General features: G+C 34.5%; 1 protein-coding gene across 6 annotated transcripts in view; it reads left to right on the forward strand.

Moving 5' to 3' along the window:
* evla (Enah/Vasp-like a) overlaps positions 1-18,595 on the forward strand; it is a 58,974-nt gene that overhangs the window by 18,131 nt on the left and 22,248 nt on the right. For 5 of the 6 annotated variants that reach the window (XM_073827059.1, XM_073827058.1, XM_073827061.1 and 2 more), the window contains exons 2-3: positions 13,972-14,140; positions 14,430-14,607. In XM_073827059.1, the coding sequence (XP_073683160.1) occupies positions 13,972-14,140; positions 14,430-14,607 (347 nt within the window). Of the gene's footprint in view, positions 1-13,971; positions 14,141-14,429; positions 14,608-17,104; positions 17,341-18,595 lie in introns of those variants that run through there. The other variant, XM_073827060.1, reaches the window with a different exon arrangement.

The raw sequence follows: 18,595 nt of genomic DNA on the forward strand, positions 1-18,595 counted from the left end.
AAAGCACTAAACAACGTACAAAGAATCATTACATTAAGATAATGTTTATTTTAGCATAAATTGTGGTATTCAGGGTTCGCACAAGGTGCTTAAAATACTTGAATTTGACTTTTTGAAATTTTAGGCCTGGAAAATCCTTGAAAATAACAACATTCGTGAAGAGGTACTTGAAAAGTGCTTGAATTGTTGAAACGCAATCTATCTATGAAATAAGTGTTAAATTTGCACACATCTTTTTATGCAAAATTTACACAATTAAAAAAAAAATCATGCTTTTTCAGCTTATTTAAGTTAATGTCATAAAACTACAGAGTTAAGCCAGTAGTAGTACTGACAGTGTCCTGTAAACATGGCTGAAGACTATAAAGAGGAACAGATGAACCGAATCAATTAAGTGAGTCATTCACCATTTTGATTGTTTCAAACTCGTGACTTCGGTCATTCATTTCAAGTGATTCACTAGCAAAAAACAGAATTATAAGAGGCGTTTATTTTTCGAATTTCAGCATCACTTGTAATGCTTTTATGAAGCACTTATAGTGATCAGTGAAACTGAGCTTTTCAAAACTCAGTTAAACCATTGTGTCACAAAATGATTCACTGTTTAGAAGCACTCCAATCAGATTGTGAATCATTTGATTCAGATTGGGACTTCAACATCTTAGATGACACAAAAAAGTAGTGCTTGAAATGTCATTAAAGTCCTGGGATTTTATTTTACAGTATCTGATATTGGATTCAGGCAGCTCTTAAAGTGACAGCAGTCTAATATCCTTGGTGTCTGTCATTCATGTTAATCAAACAATCTCAGAGAGAAAATCTCTCACTGCTCTTTAATCACTTTTGTAACTTTAGCAAAAAGAAATATATTTAATTTACAAAGTGAAGAATATGCAGTTTTAACACATTTGATTACTTCATACAATGTATGTAACATTTCTTATTTATTTGTTCTGTAATTAGTGTCTTACTCTTATTTAATCACTGTTTGTGGTAGTTACTGGTCTTCCGTGAGTTCTTTTCTATTGCATCAAACTGATATCATAATACCTTATTTAAAGCAAAAATAACTATAATGTGATGTTTATCATTACTGGCAAAATAAAATTGCACATATCGTAAGATTTTGTTCATATTCCACCCCATCAGTAAAGAGTTTTACAATTTTGCAAAAGATTTCTGTTTATAATAAATGCTGTTCTTTTGAACTTTATATTCATCAAAAAAAGAAAGATAACTGTTTCCACAAAAATATTAAGCATCATTGATAATAATAAGAAAAATATGCTTAATATTTTTTAATAAATATGTATACAAAAATGTAAAAATATATATTAAAATTGCTAAGCACATAAAAAAAATCTTCATGGCTGCCAACATTTTATTGAATCAAAAGAGTCTTTATAGTCAAGCTTGGCTAAATGTTAGGGATGAACCGAAATTATTAGTCAAATAATACAATTTTAAATGTTTTATGATTAATAAAAGTCAACATTCATAAATGTTAGCATTGTAATTTTACTGTTGTTCTGTAAAATAAATTTTAAAAAAGTAAGACCAAAATAATGATAGCAATCATTACAACAGCTCTATTAATGCATTTATTATAACATTCTCCTTTGCTCTGCAAGGCTGCATTTATTTGTACATTAAAAACACATGGAACACAGGAAGTCTTAAAAATGGCCAAAGAACATTAATTTACTAACTTATTAATTTTAAGTTAATTTGTGCTTTGCTGGTAGGCTATAATGTCTACTAGAATGTAAAAAATGTTCAGTGTTAAGTAAATTATTTGTAAATTGTTGTTTTGTAATTGATTTTTTTTTTTTTTTTTTTTGAAAAGCAAGACAAAACTGTATAAAGCACATTTTGGCTATTTAATTTATGCAATGGTGAAAAAAATTGGCAAAATACTTGGGGGAAAAACACAATAAACGGTGTTCGTGTTCATTTTGTTCGGCTTCGGCCAAGCATTTTCATTTTGGTGCATCCCCACTAAATATCATGTTTGTTTGATACAATAAGCTAGCATGTTTCTATTTTCATGGAGTGTAGTTTGGTCTCTTATTGTTATCATCAATGTATGCCAGGAAATAACGGACAATTGTCAATTAGCTTGATCGTGCAGGGGCCGATTACGCACCTAGGTTCAATTCTCCTCAGTGCTCTGTGGCGCTCACTTCCTCGATGTTGCGATTACTGTGTTGCATGAGATGCTAAATCCTCGGTAATTTAGACTGCGGCCTAGAAGTCCAGCCCTTACTGGAAGTCAGCCTGTAATCCAGCGTCTTAGGCCCCAGAAGCTCCCTGTGAGTGGGAAGTGTCTCTCACAGGCAGAGATTTAGCTTGGTTCCCACCCTTCCCAAAATGATTACTGGGTTACAAGCTAAAAAAAATGCCGCCCCGTTTCCTACAAACTCTCATTTGATTCAGCTCCATCCTCCCACATGCTAATAACAGGGGACTTCCATATTTTACTTGCTTTAGAAACTTTTACAGGGCTCACTTTGTGTAGCATTTTTGCTATAGGCTGAAAATAACCCCAGCTATGCTGTTGAGATGCAATGTTTCATTGCCTCAAAGTAAAGACTTTCACATGCAGTATATGCTTATTCACTAGCCATGTGCTATATGACATTTGAGTATTCAAATTAATTCACTGTCATTTGTGTTAAACTCTCATTATTTCTATGTAAATTAGGCTTATTATAGATTGCGCCGAACTCACTTTGCGCTCGGTTTAATTAATGCTGTGCTGTTGCCACCTGCAGAAAGCAGGCAGTTAAAATTAATTGAATTTAAAAGAGATGTTTATGTACATCTATTATTAATGATGGCAACAGTTAGTCACCAAATGATGGTGAAGAGTGTTACAACCAGGCATATATCCAGATGCAGTCGACTCCTTCGGCTTACGGCCAACTCAGGCACATTCTGTTATTTTCCACTGAAATCTGGCCAAACGAGGCAGTGAAGATCTTGTGACCAGACATAAGCAGAGTTAGACCTTGTGTTTGGCCTTGAGCTGAGACAAAATGTTTTTTACATGAGATTAAAAGGAGCCTAGCTCTGTCAAGCTCTTTCTCTCTTTCTTTATCTCTCGGTTAAACAGAGTTCGGGTGAGTGGACACCAGGTTCACTGAGGGTGTGATGATGGCAGAAGCCAAATGGGAAATGCCAGGCTTTTCACAGCTTTTATTAATTATGGCAGCTTATCATCTGGGAGTCTAAAGCCGATAGCAGCCTTTCTCTGCTTCTCTTACGCAGTCGTGAATTGACTAAAAGGATCTTGGCTTGGAATTTGTAAAACGACATATTTTTAACATTAACTAGTTGGTGAGTTGCCTGGATTTTAGTCAACTGATGACTGGTCTTAAAGGGATAGTTCAGCCAAAGATTTTAATTAGTTTATTAACTCTCTCTCTCTCTCTCTCTCTCTCTCTCTCTCTCTCTCTCTCTCTCTCTCTCTCTCTCTCTCTATCTGTATTTTTGTATTTTTAAATATAATAAAATTAAATATTAAATATTATACTTTTTTTTATTTATAATATACAGTTGAGGTCAAAAGTTTGAATCTCCAAGAATCTGCAAAATGTTAATTATTTGACCAAAATAAAAGGGATCATACAAAATGCATGTTTTCTTTTATTTAGTAATGAACTGAATAAGATATTTCACAAAATACACTTGATTCTTAATACTGTGTTGTTACTTTTTTGGTTTAGTGATAGTTGTTTATGAATCCCTTGTTTGTCCTGAAGAGTTAAACTGCCCGCTGTTCTTCAGAAAAAAAAAAAATCAGGTCCCACATATTCTTTCGTTTTTCAGAATTTTTTTGTATTTGAACCCTTTCCAACAATGACTGTATGATTTTGAGATCCATCTTTTCACACTGAGGACAACTGAGGGACTCATATGCAACTATTACAGAAGGTTCAAAAGCTCACTGATGCTCCAGAAGGAAATATGATGCATTAAGAGCCGGGGGTGAAAACTTTTGGAATTGGAAGATCAGGGTAAATTTAACTTACTTTGTTTTCTGGAAAACGTGTAAGTATCCTTTGTAGCATCTGAAGGGCAATACTAAAAAATATGATATTTAGGCAAAATAAGCAAAATGTACACATCTTCATTCTGTTCAAAAGTTTTCACCCGGCTCTTAATGCAAATACACTACAATGCTGAAAAACCAAAGAATTTGTGAGACCTGAAGGACTTTTCTGAAGAACAGTGGGCTGTTTCACTTAAATTCAACTATTATTTTCTCTTGTGTACTATATGTAAATGTCTTTTTTGTGACGTAAATCTTATTCAGGTCAGTACTGAATAAAAAATAACATGCATTTTGTATGATCCCTCTTATTCTGGTAAAATAATTAACATTTTGATCTCAACTGTATATTATATACATATTTTTCACATATAACTAAAAGTACTCAGACTTGCACAGGTGTGCAGAACAGTGTAGAGCTCAACAAACAATTTCAAAATAACAGTCAAATAATACTCATTATGCAACAAAGTGCTGTGCAATGGACAAATACTGGAGTCTGGCCTGTTCCAGCACGTTCAGCAGAACCCATCACACCAATCTGCCAGGCAACAATGGCTTTGACCATGCCATCGCTTAGCAACACTCATCTCTTCCAAACTGGGGTCTTTCCTATGGCAACTGTGAGCCATCAGAAAACATTCTTACATTATATTGTGAGAACTAGTATCCATTCAACAGGAATTCCCATGCCAATCTTATAGTGTCCTTACAAGCTCAGGCCCTCTCCATCACACATACACTGACAAATACACATGTTTACTCACTCTCATCCACATTAGAGAGCATTCAGCTAATGGGGTCATAGCTGGAAGGCCCAGGAGATCCCGTCCCATAGTGGTGCTTTATAGAGTAAAAGCATTAGATCTATGGAGCATTCAGACTCTCAGCGTGGCCTGCTTTCAGCTACTTGCCTGTCGGGCACTGGAGCAGATTTACTCAAAGTGCAAAATGTAAAGTTTAGTGTCGGCAAAACTGTTCAAACACTGATCAAATGTGACCCCAGGCCACAAAACTAGTCATTAGTGTCAATTTTTTCAAAATGTAGATTCATACATCATCTGAAAGCTGAATAAATAAGCTTTCCATGTATGGTTTGTGAGGGTGCAAAAAAATCGAAATATTGAGAAAATCACCTTTAAAGTTGTTCAAATGAAATTCTTTGCAATGCATATTACTAATCAGGAATTAAGATTTGATATATTTACGGTAGGAAATTTACAAAATATCTTCATCGAACATGATCTTTACTTAATATCCTAATGATTTTTGGCATAATAATTTTGACCCATTGGCTGTTGCTACAAATACAACCGTGCTACTTAAAACTGGTTTTGTGGTCCAGGGTGACAAATATCTGCCCTTTTGGCTATATTTTGTTGTGTCTAATGAAGTATGACACTTTATAAGAGTGAACCAAAGCAACACTAGACATCTTAAAGGGATAGTGCACCCAAAAAATTAAATTTGGTCATTAATCACTCATCCAAATGTCTTTACAAAACCTTTTTGACCCTGGACCACAAGACCAGTCATAAGGGTCAATTTTTCAAAATTTAGATTTATACATCATCTGAAGGCTGCATAAATCAGCTTTGCATTGGTGTATGGCTAACAGGACAATATTTGGCTGAGATACAGCTATTTAAAATTTTGGAATCTGAGGGTGCAAAAAAATCGAAATATTGAGAAAATCAGTGTACTTAATGCATATTACTAATCAAAAATTAAGTTTTGATGTATTTACAGTAGGAAATTCACAAAAACATTTCATGGAACATGATCTTTACTTAATATCCAAATGTTATTTGGCATAAAAGAAAAATCGATAATTTTGACCCATAGAGTGTATTTTTGGCTATTGCTACAAATACAACCGTGCTACTTAAGACTGATTTAGTGGTCCAGGGTGACAAATATCTGTGCTTTTGGCTAGATTTTGTTGTGTCTAATGAAATATGATACTTTATAAGAGTTAACCAAAGCAACGCTAGACATCTTAAAGAGAGAGTTCACCCAGAAATGAAAATTGTGTCATTAATTACTCATCCAAATGTCATTACAAACCCTGGACCACAAAACCAGTCATAAGGGTAAATTTTTTTAAAATTGAGATTTATACATCATCTGAAAGCTGAATAAATAAGCTTTGCATTGATGTTTGGTTAACAGGACAATATTTGGCTGAGATACAGCTATATATAAATATTTAAATATTGAGAAAATCGCCTTTAGAGTTGTCCAAATGAAGTTCTTAGCAATGCATATTACTAATCAAAAATTAAGTTTTGATATATTTATGGTAGGACATTCACAAAATATCTTCATGGAACATAATCTTTACTTAATATCCTAATGATTTTTGACATATGACAAATCAATAATTTTGACCCATACAGTGTATTGTTGGCCAATGCTACAAATATACCCATGCTACTTAAGACTGGTTTTGTGGTCCAGGGTCACATTTTTAATGAAATACAAGAGCTTTCTGACCCTGCATATACAGATTAAAATGGCTAAATATAGTATATTTTTGTTTCTTTGCGCACAAAAAGTATTCTCATAGCCTTATAAAATTGTGGTTGAATCACTGATGTCACATGAACTGTTTAAAAGATGTACTTAGTCCTAGAATAAATAAATAATGAATGAATAAATATGTAAATTGTGCCTAACTGTAAGAGTACTTTAGAAATGTTCTGTAGTTTCATATTTTGAACATCAGAGCTCTTCTCAGTTGCTTGTCTCTTTAGTTCTGAGACGGACTATAAAGCTTTCTAAGTTTTAAATGTCCCTGACTCTGATATTTATAGCTTGCTATTAGAAGACGTGTTGGTCTCTGACCCTTTAGAAGTGCAGGTTTTGTTGGAAAGTCTTGGCATACTGATTCTATTTGATAATGAATATTCTTGTTCAAATCGAGACAACGCTGGCAAGTTTTTCCATGTTGTTTTTTTATTTTTAAAACAACATAAATAGTAATAGAGAGAGAGAGGCCTTTGGTAATGTGTTATTAGAAGAAGTAAACTGAGATAGCCCAGCGTCTAAATATATTGGATGTTTATGGAAGCAAAGAGCCGTCAGGATGTAATTTATGACGACTAAGCATCATAAGCGGAGGAGAGACTGTACTTTATTTCAGACTTGCTCTAGGGGGGAGAAATGAAACCGGGAGGACAGGGAAGAAGCTGACGTGCCGCCCTCTAACCCCAGATGGATGCCAGAAATAGGCTCTGTCGTAAGGCAAGCATGAAAGACTAGAGAATGAAGAACTGAGAGTAGTGAATGACAGACAACGTTGTTGCGAAAGCACGAAATGTGCTGTTTCAATCATTAAAAAGCAACATTACATCAGGTTTTAGGTTTAAAATGTATATTGATAAATAAAAAGAAAATGTAACTAGGGGAAATTACACATATATTTAGCTCATTAATATTTATGTTTATGGTTTAATCACCTTTAATCACGTTCAAACGCTCACTGATGCTTCAGAAGGAAACACGATGCATTAAAAGCCAGGGGACGAAAACTTTTGAACAGAATGAAGATGTGTATTTTTTTTATTATTTTGCCTAAATATCATTTTTTTTTTCATTTAGTACTGCCCTTCAGAAGCTACAGAAGATACTTGCATGTTTCCCAGAAGACAAAACAAGTTAAATTTACCCTGATCTACAGTTTTCAAAAGTTTTCACCCCCTAGCTCTTAATGCATTGTTTTTCCTCCTGGAGCATCAGTGAGCGTTTGAACCTTCTGTAAAAGTTGCATACGAGTCCCTCAGTTGTCCTCAGTGTGAAAACATGGATCTCAAAATCATACAGTCATTGTTGGAAAAGGTTCAAATACACAGAAATGCTGAAAAATCAAAGAATTTGTGAGACCTGAAGGATTTTTCTGAAGAACAGCAGGCAGTTTAACTGTTCAGGACAAGCAAGGGACTCATGAACAGCTATCACTAAACAAACAAAAAAAAAAAAAACACATCTGTGGATCATTCAGGTAACAACATAGTAAAAATAAACAGTGTTTCGAGTCATTTTTATGAATTCAACAACTGTATGAAAATTTATTTATGTGAGATATCTATTCAGGTCAGTACTAAATAAAAAATAACATGCATTTTGTATGATCGCTCTTATTTTGGTAAAATAATGACCATTTTGCAGATTCTGAAAGGTGTATGTGAACTTTTGACTTCAACTGTACACTATGTGCAGACATAAAAACATATGTATTTGAGCTGAGTTTGTACAAACACATCCTTTTGAAAGAATTGTAACTCACTTCTTTCACTTCTCATAAGTGCTTGTTGCTTTATGATGGTCTCTCTCTCTTCGCTAGTCCAGCCCCCACTAAACCACTTTTCATATGGTCCATTTATACACCGCTTTTCTCTGAGTTGTCAGTTTTTATTTTGGCATAATGTCACAGAACCGGTGAGTCTGATTCGTCTTATTTTCATCCTCAGGTGTATTGTTTTGAATGGCTCTTGTTGGTTTTGTTATTAGTAAGAGCTGTTTTGGTCATGTGCTGCTGCTCTTCTAGTTATGCAGGCGGGTGTAAGGAGTGTGTGTGGCTGGGTTTGGGTGTTTCTGTGGGAGTTGGGTGTGGTGGTTCAGTATGTTTTAGGGTATATAGGAGTCAGAGAGGAAATCTGCCTAGCTTAAGTTAGCACACCAACAGGAAACCCAATCTTCTTTGGGTGAACAATTCAGTGCTGGAGTGTTTTACTTCATTTCAGTGAACATCTGCAAACTCTTGAGATGTTTGGAGTTTGTGCAAGACTTAAATATATAAGTTGAGTTGTACTGATCACAGTGCTTCAGTCTAGTCTAGTTAGAATCAGTCTGATGGCTCCTTTACTGAATTAACTCACTAAATCTGTCTGACTATCGGACTTACTTACTGAACCACCAATGTTTACTTAAAATGAAAAATAGATTAATTTTATGAATATTTTGATTAATAATATAATGATTCTGCTAGTGAAGTTTCACAAATTTTAAGTATATAAAATTAATAAAAATTTTATATACTTAAAATTTGTGAAACTTCACTAGCAGAATAATTTAATAATGATTATTCATATAACATGAAGCCTGTTTTTGCCATTTAATAAAAATGTAAAAAGGTAATTGCGACTTTTGATCTTACAGTTCTGACTTTTTTCCCTTGTAAATTTGTAATTTGCGAGTTATGAATTGTTTTTTTCTTCTCAGAATTGTGAATTTACATTTTGTAATTTGGACTTTTTAATATGCAATTTTTCGTAACTGCAATTTTACATAGAAACTCCTCATTGCGAGTTGTAGAACGTTTTTTTCTCACAATTTTGAAATTATATCATGTAATTCTGAGAAAAAAAAGTCAGAATTGTGAGTTTATATCTCAAAATTCTGAGTTTAACTCGAGTTTATTTCTTATAATTGTGAGAAAAAAATATCCTCTTTTTATTTTATTTTTCAGTGGTGAAAACGGGCTTCCATAAATAAAAATGATGTTAAAAATACACATTACTTTCATTTTAATATAAATAATGCTGGGCAACGATTAATCGCGATCAATCACATCCAGAATAAACGTTTTTACATAATATATGTTTGTGTACTGTCTATATTTATTATCTATATATAGTATAACACACACACAGTATGTATTTTGAAAATATTTACATGTATTTATATTCATTTAATTTGTATTATATATAAATATGTTTAATATATGAACAACATATTTTTGTTAAATATATACATGCATGTGTGTGTATTTATATATACATAATAATTAAACACAGTACAGACACATATATTATGTACACAAGAATTTTTTTTTGGATGCAATTAATCATGATTAATCATTGCTCAGCACTAAATAAAAACAAAAAATATACATTAAACATTTATCTAATGAATTAATGAACAGTTAATAACATCTTTAAAATTATATATTATATAAAAGCTTGTTATATATTGCAGCATGGTCAAACTTTAGATCTAACATGAACTAACAATAAACAATACATTTTACTGCATTTATGTGCTATTGTTAATACAATGTTAATAAATATATTCATGTTCATTTACAAGGCATTTAGTAATGTTAACAGATAACAGATACTTTTATTAATGTATCTTAATTTAAACACAAATTATATTTATTTACAAAAAAACAATATATAACAAATGAATACATCGTTGTTACATTACTAAAAAATTAGACATTGGTTTAAACAATTTAATTAGAAGCTCTTAAGAACAAAAGCTAGCAAGGTATATTGCTGGTTATACACAGAATTTCTGCTCTCTCTTTATGTTAATTGTTCCCCCTGACAACCGAAGATTTCTATTTAAAGAAGCTGAGAACCTCATGTCTTTAATTAAACCATGGCCTCATATCAAGCAGTCCACACGGTTACATTCCTGCCTCACTCGTTAGCTGCCTATTACACTATATAATTAGTACAGATAACAAACCCGCCCCTTGCTGAGTGTCTTCAAACAAGTTCTGTGGGGCAATTACGGTGTTGTAATACCACAGTATGAGCGCAGGGCATTTTTGGAGTTTTTTTGTGGGTTTGGCTCTTTTAGTCTTCTTGGAATAAACACTCCTCTATAGAATTTCTAGGTGCCATAGAATGGAAAACAAAGGTATTTACCTTGGCATAGTTGAATAACAGTTCTGTACATGGACATGACATACCGTGAGTCTTAAACACTATTGTTTCTTTCTTCTTATATAAATCTGGTGTTTGCAAAAGACCACTGAAAAATAGGCTAAACCTAACATAACACTGACTATGATGTTATAGACGCGATCATTAAATGTCAACATTTGTATAGCCAAATCATCAGAAGTTCTGCAGGTAGGCTATTGTGAAAAAACTAAACAAAGCGAGGACAATAGCGAAAATGGCAGATCACGGAAATAAATGTTGTGTTCCAGCTTGTGCAGGGGATGTTAAGTGCAGAGATGGGTTGGTGTCTGTACTCAGAAAGGCAAGGAAAACAAATAAGGCGTTCTAATAAAATAAGTCGAGCCATTAAAGGGACACGGTTAGCTTTTTGCTAGCAGTAGCCTGTTAAATTGCAGTACATAAGATTTCACTTACCACATAAACAGATTAAGGAGAAATGACTGATCGGATGATGGGAATGATTTACAGATCCTGAGCACCACTAACAAGCATCTAAACTTGTAAAATATGTGGGAAGTACTGCCGCTGTAGTATAAAGTTACACAGAGCACCTGCAATTGTGCATTCAAAACGGCAGTTTCAATGACCCGCATATTAATAGCGGCTTGGGCTCTGTGATTAAATATATATTTTCCTCCATGTGCAAGCTACTGAAATGAGCCGCTTTGTGAAACAGCCAATCAGAGCAGAGCTCATCATTATTATTCATGAACCTTCCAAATAAGGTAATAACAGACCATTTCATTCTAGGGACAAATCCTAGGGTTGTAAATGGACCTGTAAAACTGTTTCTGGACAATTTTTGCCCTTTCCTATGCCATATAACTTCTATGTAGATATCAGAGAACAATTTAAAATATTGTTTCAATGCATTCTATGGCACCTTTCAGAACTTGTAAGCAACTTACAGGTAGGGATGCACCAAATGTTCGGAAACCGAATAAGCAAAAAAGGCAGAATAAATTATAACGTACAGTCGTGGCCAAAAGTTTTGAGAATTACATAAATATTGGAAATTGGAAAAGTTGCTGCTTAAGTTTTTATAATAGCAATTTGCATATACTCCAGAATGTTATGAAGAGTGAGCAGATGAATTGCATAGTCCTTCTTTGCCATGAAAATTAACTTAATCCTGGAAAAACAATCCACTGCATTGTTAAGAAGGCTTCAGGGCGTCCAAGAAAGTCCAGCAAGCGCCAGGATCGTCTCCTAAAGAGGATTCAGCTGCGGGATCGGAGTGCCATCAGTGCAGAGCTTGCTCAGGAATGGCAGCAGGCAGGTGTGAGCGCATCTGGACGCACAGTGAGGCCAAGACTTTTGGAAGATGGCCTGGTGTCAAGAAGGGCAGCAAAGAAGCCACTTCTCTCCAAAAAAAAAACATCAGGGACAGATTGATCTTCTGCAAAAAGTATGGCGAATGGACTGCTGAGGACTGCGGCAAAGTCATATTCTCCGATGAAGCCTCTTTCCGATTGTTTGGGGCATCTGGAAAAAGGCTTGTCCGGAGAAGAAAAGGTGAGCGCTACCATCAGTCCTGTGTCATGCCAACAGTAAAGCATCCTGAGACCATTCATGTGTGGGGTTGCTTCTCATCCAAGGGAGTGGGCTCACTCACAATTTTGCCCAAAAACACAGCCATGAATAAAGAATGGTACCAAAACACCCTCCAACAGCAACTTCTTCCAACAATCCAACAACAGTTTGGTGAAGAACAATGCATTTTCCAGCACGATGGAGCACCGTGCCATAAGGCAAAAGTGATAACTAAGTGGCTCGGGGACCAAAACGTTGACATTTTGGGTCCATGGCCTGGAAACTCCCCAGATCTTAATCCCATTGAGAACTTGTGGTCAATCCTCAAGAGGCGGGTGGACAAACAAAAACCCACTCATTCTGACAAACTCCAAGAAGTGATTATGAAAGAATGGGTTGCTATCAGTCAGGATTTGGCCCAGAAGTTGATTGAGAGCATGCCCAGTCGAATTGCAGAGGTCCTGAAAAAGAAGGGCCAACACTGCAAATACTGACTCTTTGCATAAATATCATGTAATTGTCGATAAAAGCCTTTGAAACGTATGAAGTGCTTGTAATTATATTTCAGTACATCACTGAAACAACTGAAACAAAGATCTAAAAGCAGTTTGGTAGCAAACTTTGTGAAAACTAATATTTGTGTCATTCTCAAAACTTTTGGCCACGACTCTACAATGATGTGACGTGATCAAAATAGAGGCACGCACTAATGCAGCAAACATGTAAGCAGTGTGGAAGCTTTTAAAACTGTCTGAGAAAGACAGAAAAATCATTACAAGCACCGACAGCGAGAGACTGTTTAGTATTGCATTGCATGTCTTCCATGAGAAGAGAAATAGCTGGTTGTTGCTGGTTACTGTATGATGACTGAAAATCGCAAAATAGCCTTAAACCATTAGTAAATAAACTACAAATATGTTGGCTAATACATGCTCCAGTTCTATTCTGACAGTGCTGCACGAGCTCCTTAGTACTGAGGTCTTCTTGCAGATTTCCACCAAAATAAAAGTCAACATTCATAAATGTTAGTATTGTAATTTGACTGTTGTTCTGTGAAATAAAATGAAAAAGTAAGACAAAAATAATGATAACAATCATTACAACAGCTTTATTAATACATAACATTTTCCTTTGCTCAGCAAGGCTGCATTTATTTGTACATTAAAATCACATGCCTGATTCAAGAAAGGGGTCTTAAAAATGGCCAAAGAATATTATTTTACTAACTTAATTTTAAGTTAAGTTGTGCTTTGTTGGTAGGCTATAATGTCTACTAGAATGTTAAAAATGTTCAGTGTTAAATAAATAGTTTTAAATTGTTGTTTTGTAGTCGATTTTTTTCTTTGAAAAGCAAGACAAAACTAAAAAGCAAATATTGGCTATTTAAATTATGCAATGGTGAAAAAAATTTAAGCGAAAAAACGTGTTTGGTAATCGGCCTTCGGCCCAGTGTGTAATTTTGTTTGGCTTCGGCCTAGAATTTTCACTTTGCCGCATCCGTACTTACAGGAATTGTAACTAAAACACACACACACATGCACAGAAATGGTTGCAGAGTCATGTTGCAGCATTATTTTTATTGCAAGTCTGACATCTGTTTTTCATCGTCCCATATTGTAATTTATCAGTGTGGGTTTTGTTGTTGAACAGAGTGAATCTTTAGCTTTTCCTGTTTCTTCCTCCCAGTGAACAGAGCATATGTCAAGCCCGAGCCTCTGTGATGATCTATGATGACACCAGCAAAAAATGGGTGCCAGTCAAACCGGGCCAGCAGGGCTTCAGCCGCATCAACATCTACCACAACACTGTCAACAACAGCTTCCGTGTGGTGGGAGTCAAACTGCAGGACCAGCAGGTGAGATACGAACATGGTACAACAAAACAGAGAGTAGACACTGTGTGATATGATTATACTGTACACAGTGTGTGCTTAAGTTTCACAGTCCCGTCCAACAAACATTCAGTTCTGTGTTATGCTATATGTTAAAATCTGAAATGTGTTTCTGTTTTGTGGTTTCCCAAAATGCCATTTATATGTTTAATTGACCTGAGAAAGTTTTCCTATGAAGAGCATTTGAAATAGGTTGATTACAGGGAAAATGTCACAGATGCAGATACATAACCACATGTCGCCATTCTTCCAGGTCGTTATAAACTACTCCATTGTGAAAGGTCTGAAATACAACCAAGCCACGCCAACTTTCCACCAGTGGCGTGATGCGCGGCAAGTTTACGGGCTGAACTTTGCCAGCAAAGAGGAGGCCACCACCTTCTCCACTGCCATGCTGTTTGCGCTCAATGTCCTGAGCTCTCAGGATGCAGGTAATTTACCGGACAACTTAATTGTATTTTTCTTACCTCTGCCAACTTCCTATTGTGGGTTTATTTCAGATGCATGACCATGGGTTTGAAAGTCTTTGGGAATCATTAAAAGGATAGTTCACCCAAAAATCATGATTACCAAGCCATCCTAGGCGTATATGACTTTCTTCTTTTAAACAAATACAATTGAAGTTATATTAAAAAATGTCCTGGCTTACAAGCTTTATAATGGCAGTGAATGGGTGTTGAGATTTTGAAGTTCAATAAAGTGCATCCATCCATCATAAAAAGTACTCCACACGGCTCCAGGAGTTAATAAAGGCCTTCTGAAGTGAATCAATGTGTTTGTTGTATACGTGTTTACGAGAAAGTGGTGTGACGAATGCAGAAGCTCAGTGGAGGGAGGAAAAGAAAACACCCGCCACAAATGACAAGTACAATACGAGAATTTGTACAGAAAAATGTTGGAGGATTTCGATATAATACAAGAGGAGAGTTGTTATCCTTTGCTGAAACTAGCATATTCTCACTGGAACTTACGCTACACCTACGTCCTACGTCTTTTGTTGGAACACTACTTACTCTCTTATGAATATGCATACAACAGTTAGAGGAAGCTAGAGATTATGGTTTATAATGTTTGAATATTTTCATACACAAACACATTGATTTACTTCAGAAGGCCTTTATTATTTAAGTCATGTGGAGTACTTTTTATGATGGATAGATGCAGTTTTTTGGGCTTCGAATTCTCAACAGCCATTTACTGCCATTATAAAGCTTGAAAGCCAGGACATTTTTTTTTTTATGTAGCTCCGATCATACATTCGTATGAAATTAGAAAGTCATATACACCTAGGATGACACATCATAGGGTAGGCTAATTTTCATTTTTAGGTGAACTATCCCTTTAATAGTGATGACAACCTATATAAACCTACTTAACTTCTGTCATGGGTAAAAAAAATTTATACAATATGTGCTTTAAAATTTGTATTTTTATTTATCAAGAATGAATTGATTGAAAGACGACAATACATGTTTCTTCATCAAAGAATCCTGAAAAAAAAATGTATCATGGTTTTTACAAAAATATCAAGCAGCTCAACTGTTTTCAACATTGATAATAATAAGCAATGTTTCTGGAGGACAAATCAGCATATTAGAAAGATTTCTGAAGGATCATGTGACACTGAAGATGAGTAACAGCTGCTGAAAATTCAGCTTAATACATGCAGTTGAGGTCAAAAGTTTACATACATACCTTGCAGAATCTGCTAAATGTTCAATCATTTACCAAAATAAGAGGCATCATACAAAATGCATGTTATTTTTTATTTAGTACCGACCTGAATAAGATATTTCACATAAAAGATGTTTATATATAGTCCACAAGAGAAAATAAAAGTTGAATTTATAAAAATGACACGGTTTAAAAGTTTACCTACACTTGATTCTTAATACTGTGTTGTTACCTTTTTTTGTTTAGTGATAGTTGTTCATGAGTTCCTTGTTTGTCCTGAACAGTTAAACTGTCTGCTATTCTTCAGAAAAGTCCTTCAGGTCCCATGGATTCTGGTTTTTCAGCATTTTTTGTGTATTTGATTCCTTTCCAACAATGACTGTATGATTTTGAGATCCATCTTTTCACACTGAGGACAACTGAGGGACTCATATGCAACTATTACAGAAGGATCAAACACTCACTGATGCTTCAGAAGGAAAAACGATGCAATAAGAGCCAGGGGTATAAAGTTTTGAACAGAACATTTTGCTTATTTTGCCTAAATATCATATTTATTCATTTAGTACTGCCCTCCTTACATGTTTCCCAGAAGACAAAATAAATTAAAATACCCTGATCTTTAAATTCAAAAAGTTTTCACCCCCTGGCTCTTAATGCATCATTTTTTTTCCTTCTGAAGCATCAGTGATCTCAAAATCATACAGTCATTGTTGGACAGGGTTCAAACGCACAAAAATGCTGAAAAACCTGAAGGTCTGTTCTGGACTAACAAGGAACTCATTAACATCTATCACTAAACAAAAAACACAGTATCAAGAATCAAGAGTGTGTAAACTTTTGAATGGGGTGGTTTTTATAAATTCAACAATTATTTTCTCTTGTGGACTAGATGTAAATGTCTTTTATGTGAAATATCTTATTCAGGTCAGTATTAAATAAAAAATAACATGCATTTTGCTAAAATAATTCACATTTAGCAGATTCTGCAAGGTGTATGTAAACTTTTGACCCCAACTGTACTAATGCAAAAACAGTAAGTTCACACTGAAAATATTGTTGTTTGGGTCTAATACGCGGGAAGTGTAGTGTAACTCTTATTTAAGAACAGCACATGGGCCTCTCTGGTTTCAGGCTGCTGCTACTTATAAGATGTATGTGGGGGGGTCTTCTGCCATTGGTGCTCAGCCCTGGTTAAAATATCCATGGAGCCGAACAGTCTCATGCCACGGGCGTTGCATGTTTCTTGCTTTTTGGGGCGGGCAGATTAGAAAGGTTGTTAGAAGTGCTGCTCGCACCTTAGCATGCAGAGAAGAGAGAAGCTGCTGTTCACCTGCCTGAACTCACCTGTCCTGACTGTTATTGCCAGTTCCCACCTGGTAGTGGAGCTCAAAGCGCACCATTATAGATAGGCCCTGGAGCCATGCTTGGACCAGAGTTTTCCCCGGGGCCAATCCGCCGGATCAGCTCCACAGTAATAAAGCTCAGCAGTAAGTAGTGTTAAGGGCTGGGGGATTCAGTCGCATGTTTTAATAATGTGATGTGATGCCTCGGATGGGTCATTGTGGTGTCTTTGATGGAGGATGTGGTTGTGGTTTTTGGCAAGGCGCCTGTCAGAAGCTTGTGACGAGGCGTGTGCGGGTTTGGGAGGTCTGGTTTATTTGGCTTGACTATTTCTGAACAGTTATCATTAGTGCTTGACTGATATGGCTGTATGGATTTAGATTTCTAGTCAAACATAACATTATAATTGTAGGACTGGTCATTTTATTTTTAAACTGGATTTAAATAATGTGCACAATTAATTGACTTACAGTTGGCATACGTTTGATTTTTTTTATCTATAAAAAATTGGTAACACTTTACACAAAGTTTATTACAATAACAATTAATGTATTGATGTAATGAACAATGCATTTATTACACTATTTATTAATCTTTGTTAGTTTGTTCATGTTAGTTCACAGTGCATTAACCAATGTTAACAAACACAACTTGTGATTTTAATATTGCATTAGTAAATGCTGAATTTAACATTAACTATGATTAATAAAAGCTGTAGATGTATTGTTTATTCTTGGTTTGTTGGCTAATGTAGTTAACTAATGTTAACTAATGAACCTTAATGTAAAGTGTTATCAAAAACAACCAAAATTTTAAGTTTGGAAAAAAAATAGCATTCAGATGCATCAAAGTGAAATTAATAAGCATCTAATTATGTACCTGTTGGTTATTGTTTTTACATATGTGTTTCTTTTTGTGTTGGTGGAGGGCATTATTATCACAAAAAGAAAAAATAAATTATTGAAAAGAAAGTAAAAGAAGAAAAAGTGGACAATTAAAATGAATATATTATAGAAATATTATAAATATATATAAAAAAATATTTGTATAATGTATGAAATAAATTCAATTGGAAGATAAAGTATACATAAAGTGTAAACAAATAAAAACGATTAAATAATAATTTATAATAATAAAAACAAAAACAATAATATTAATAGTACAAATTAATAGTTTATATATATATATGTGTGTGTGTGTGTGTGTGTGTTACCACACAAATATTAAAATGTGAATATATTATAGAAATTTTATAAATATATGTAAACAATTTTTTGTATAATGTCTTAAATTAATTCAGTTGGACACCATAAAGTATAAAAAAAGTGAAAAGAATAAATAATAATAATAAAACCAAAAACAATCATATTAATTAGTACAAATTAATAGGTTGTAGTTAAT

This window comes from Garra rufa, chromosome 21, assembly GCF_049309525.1.
Source record: "Garra rufa chromosome 21, GarRuf1.0, whole genome shotgun sequence".
Taxonomy (NCBI): Eukaryota; Metazoa; Chordata; class Actinopteri; order Cypriniformes; family Cyprinidae; genus Garra; species Garra rufa.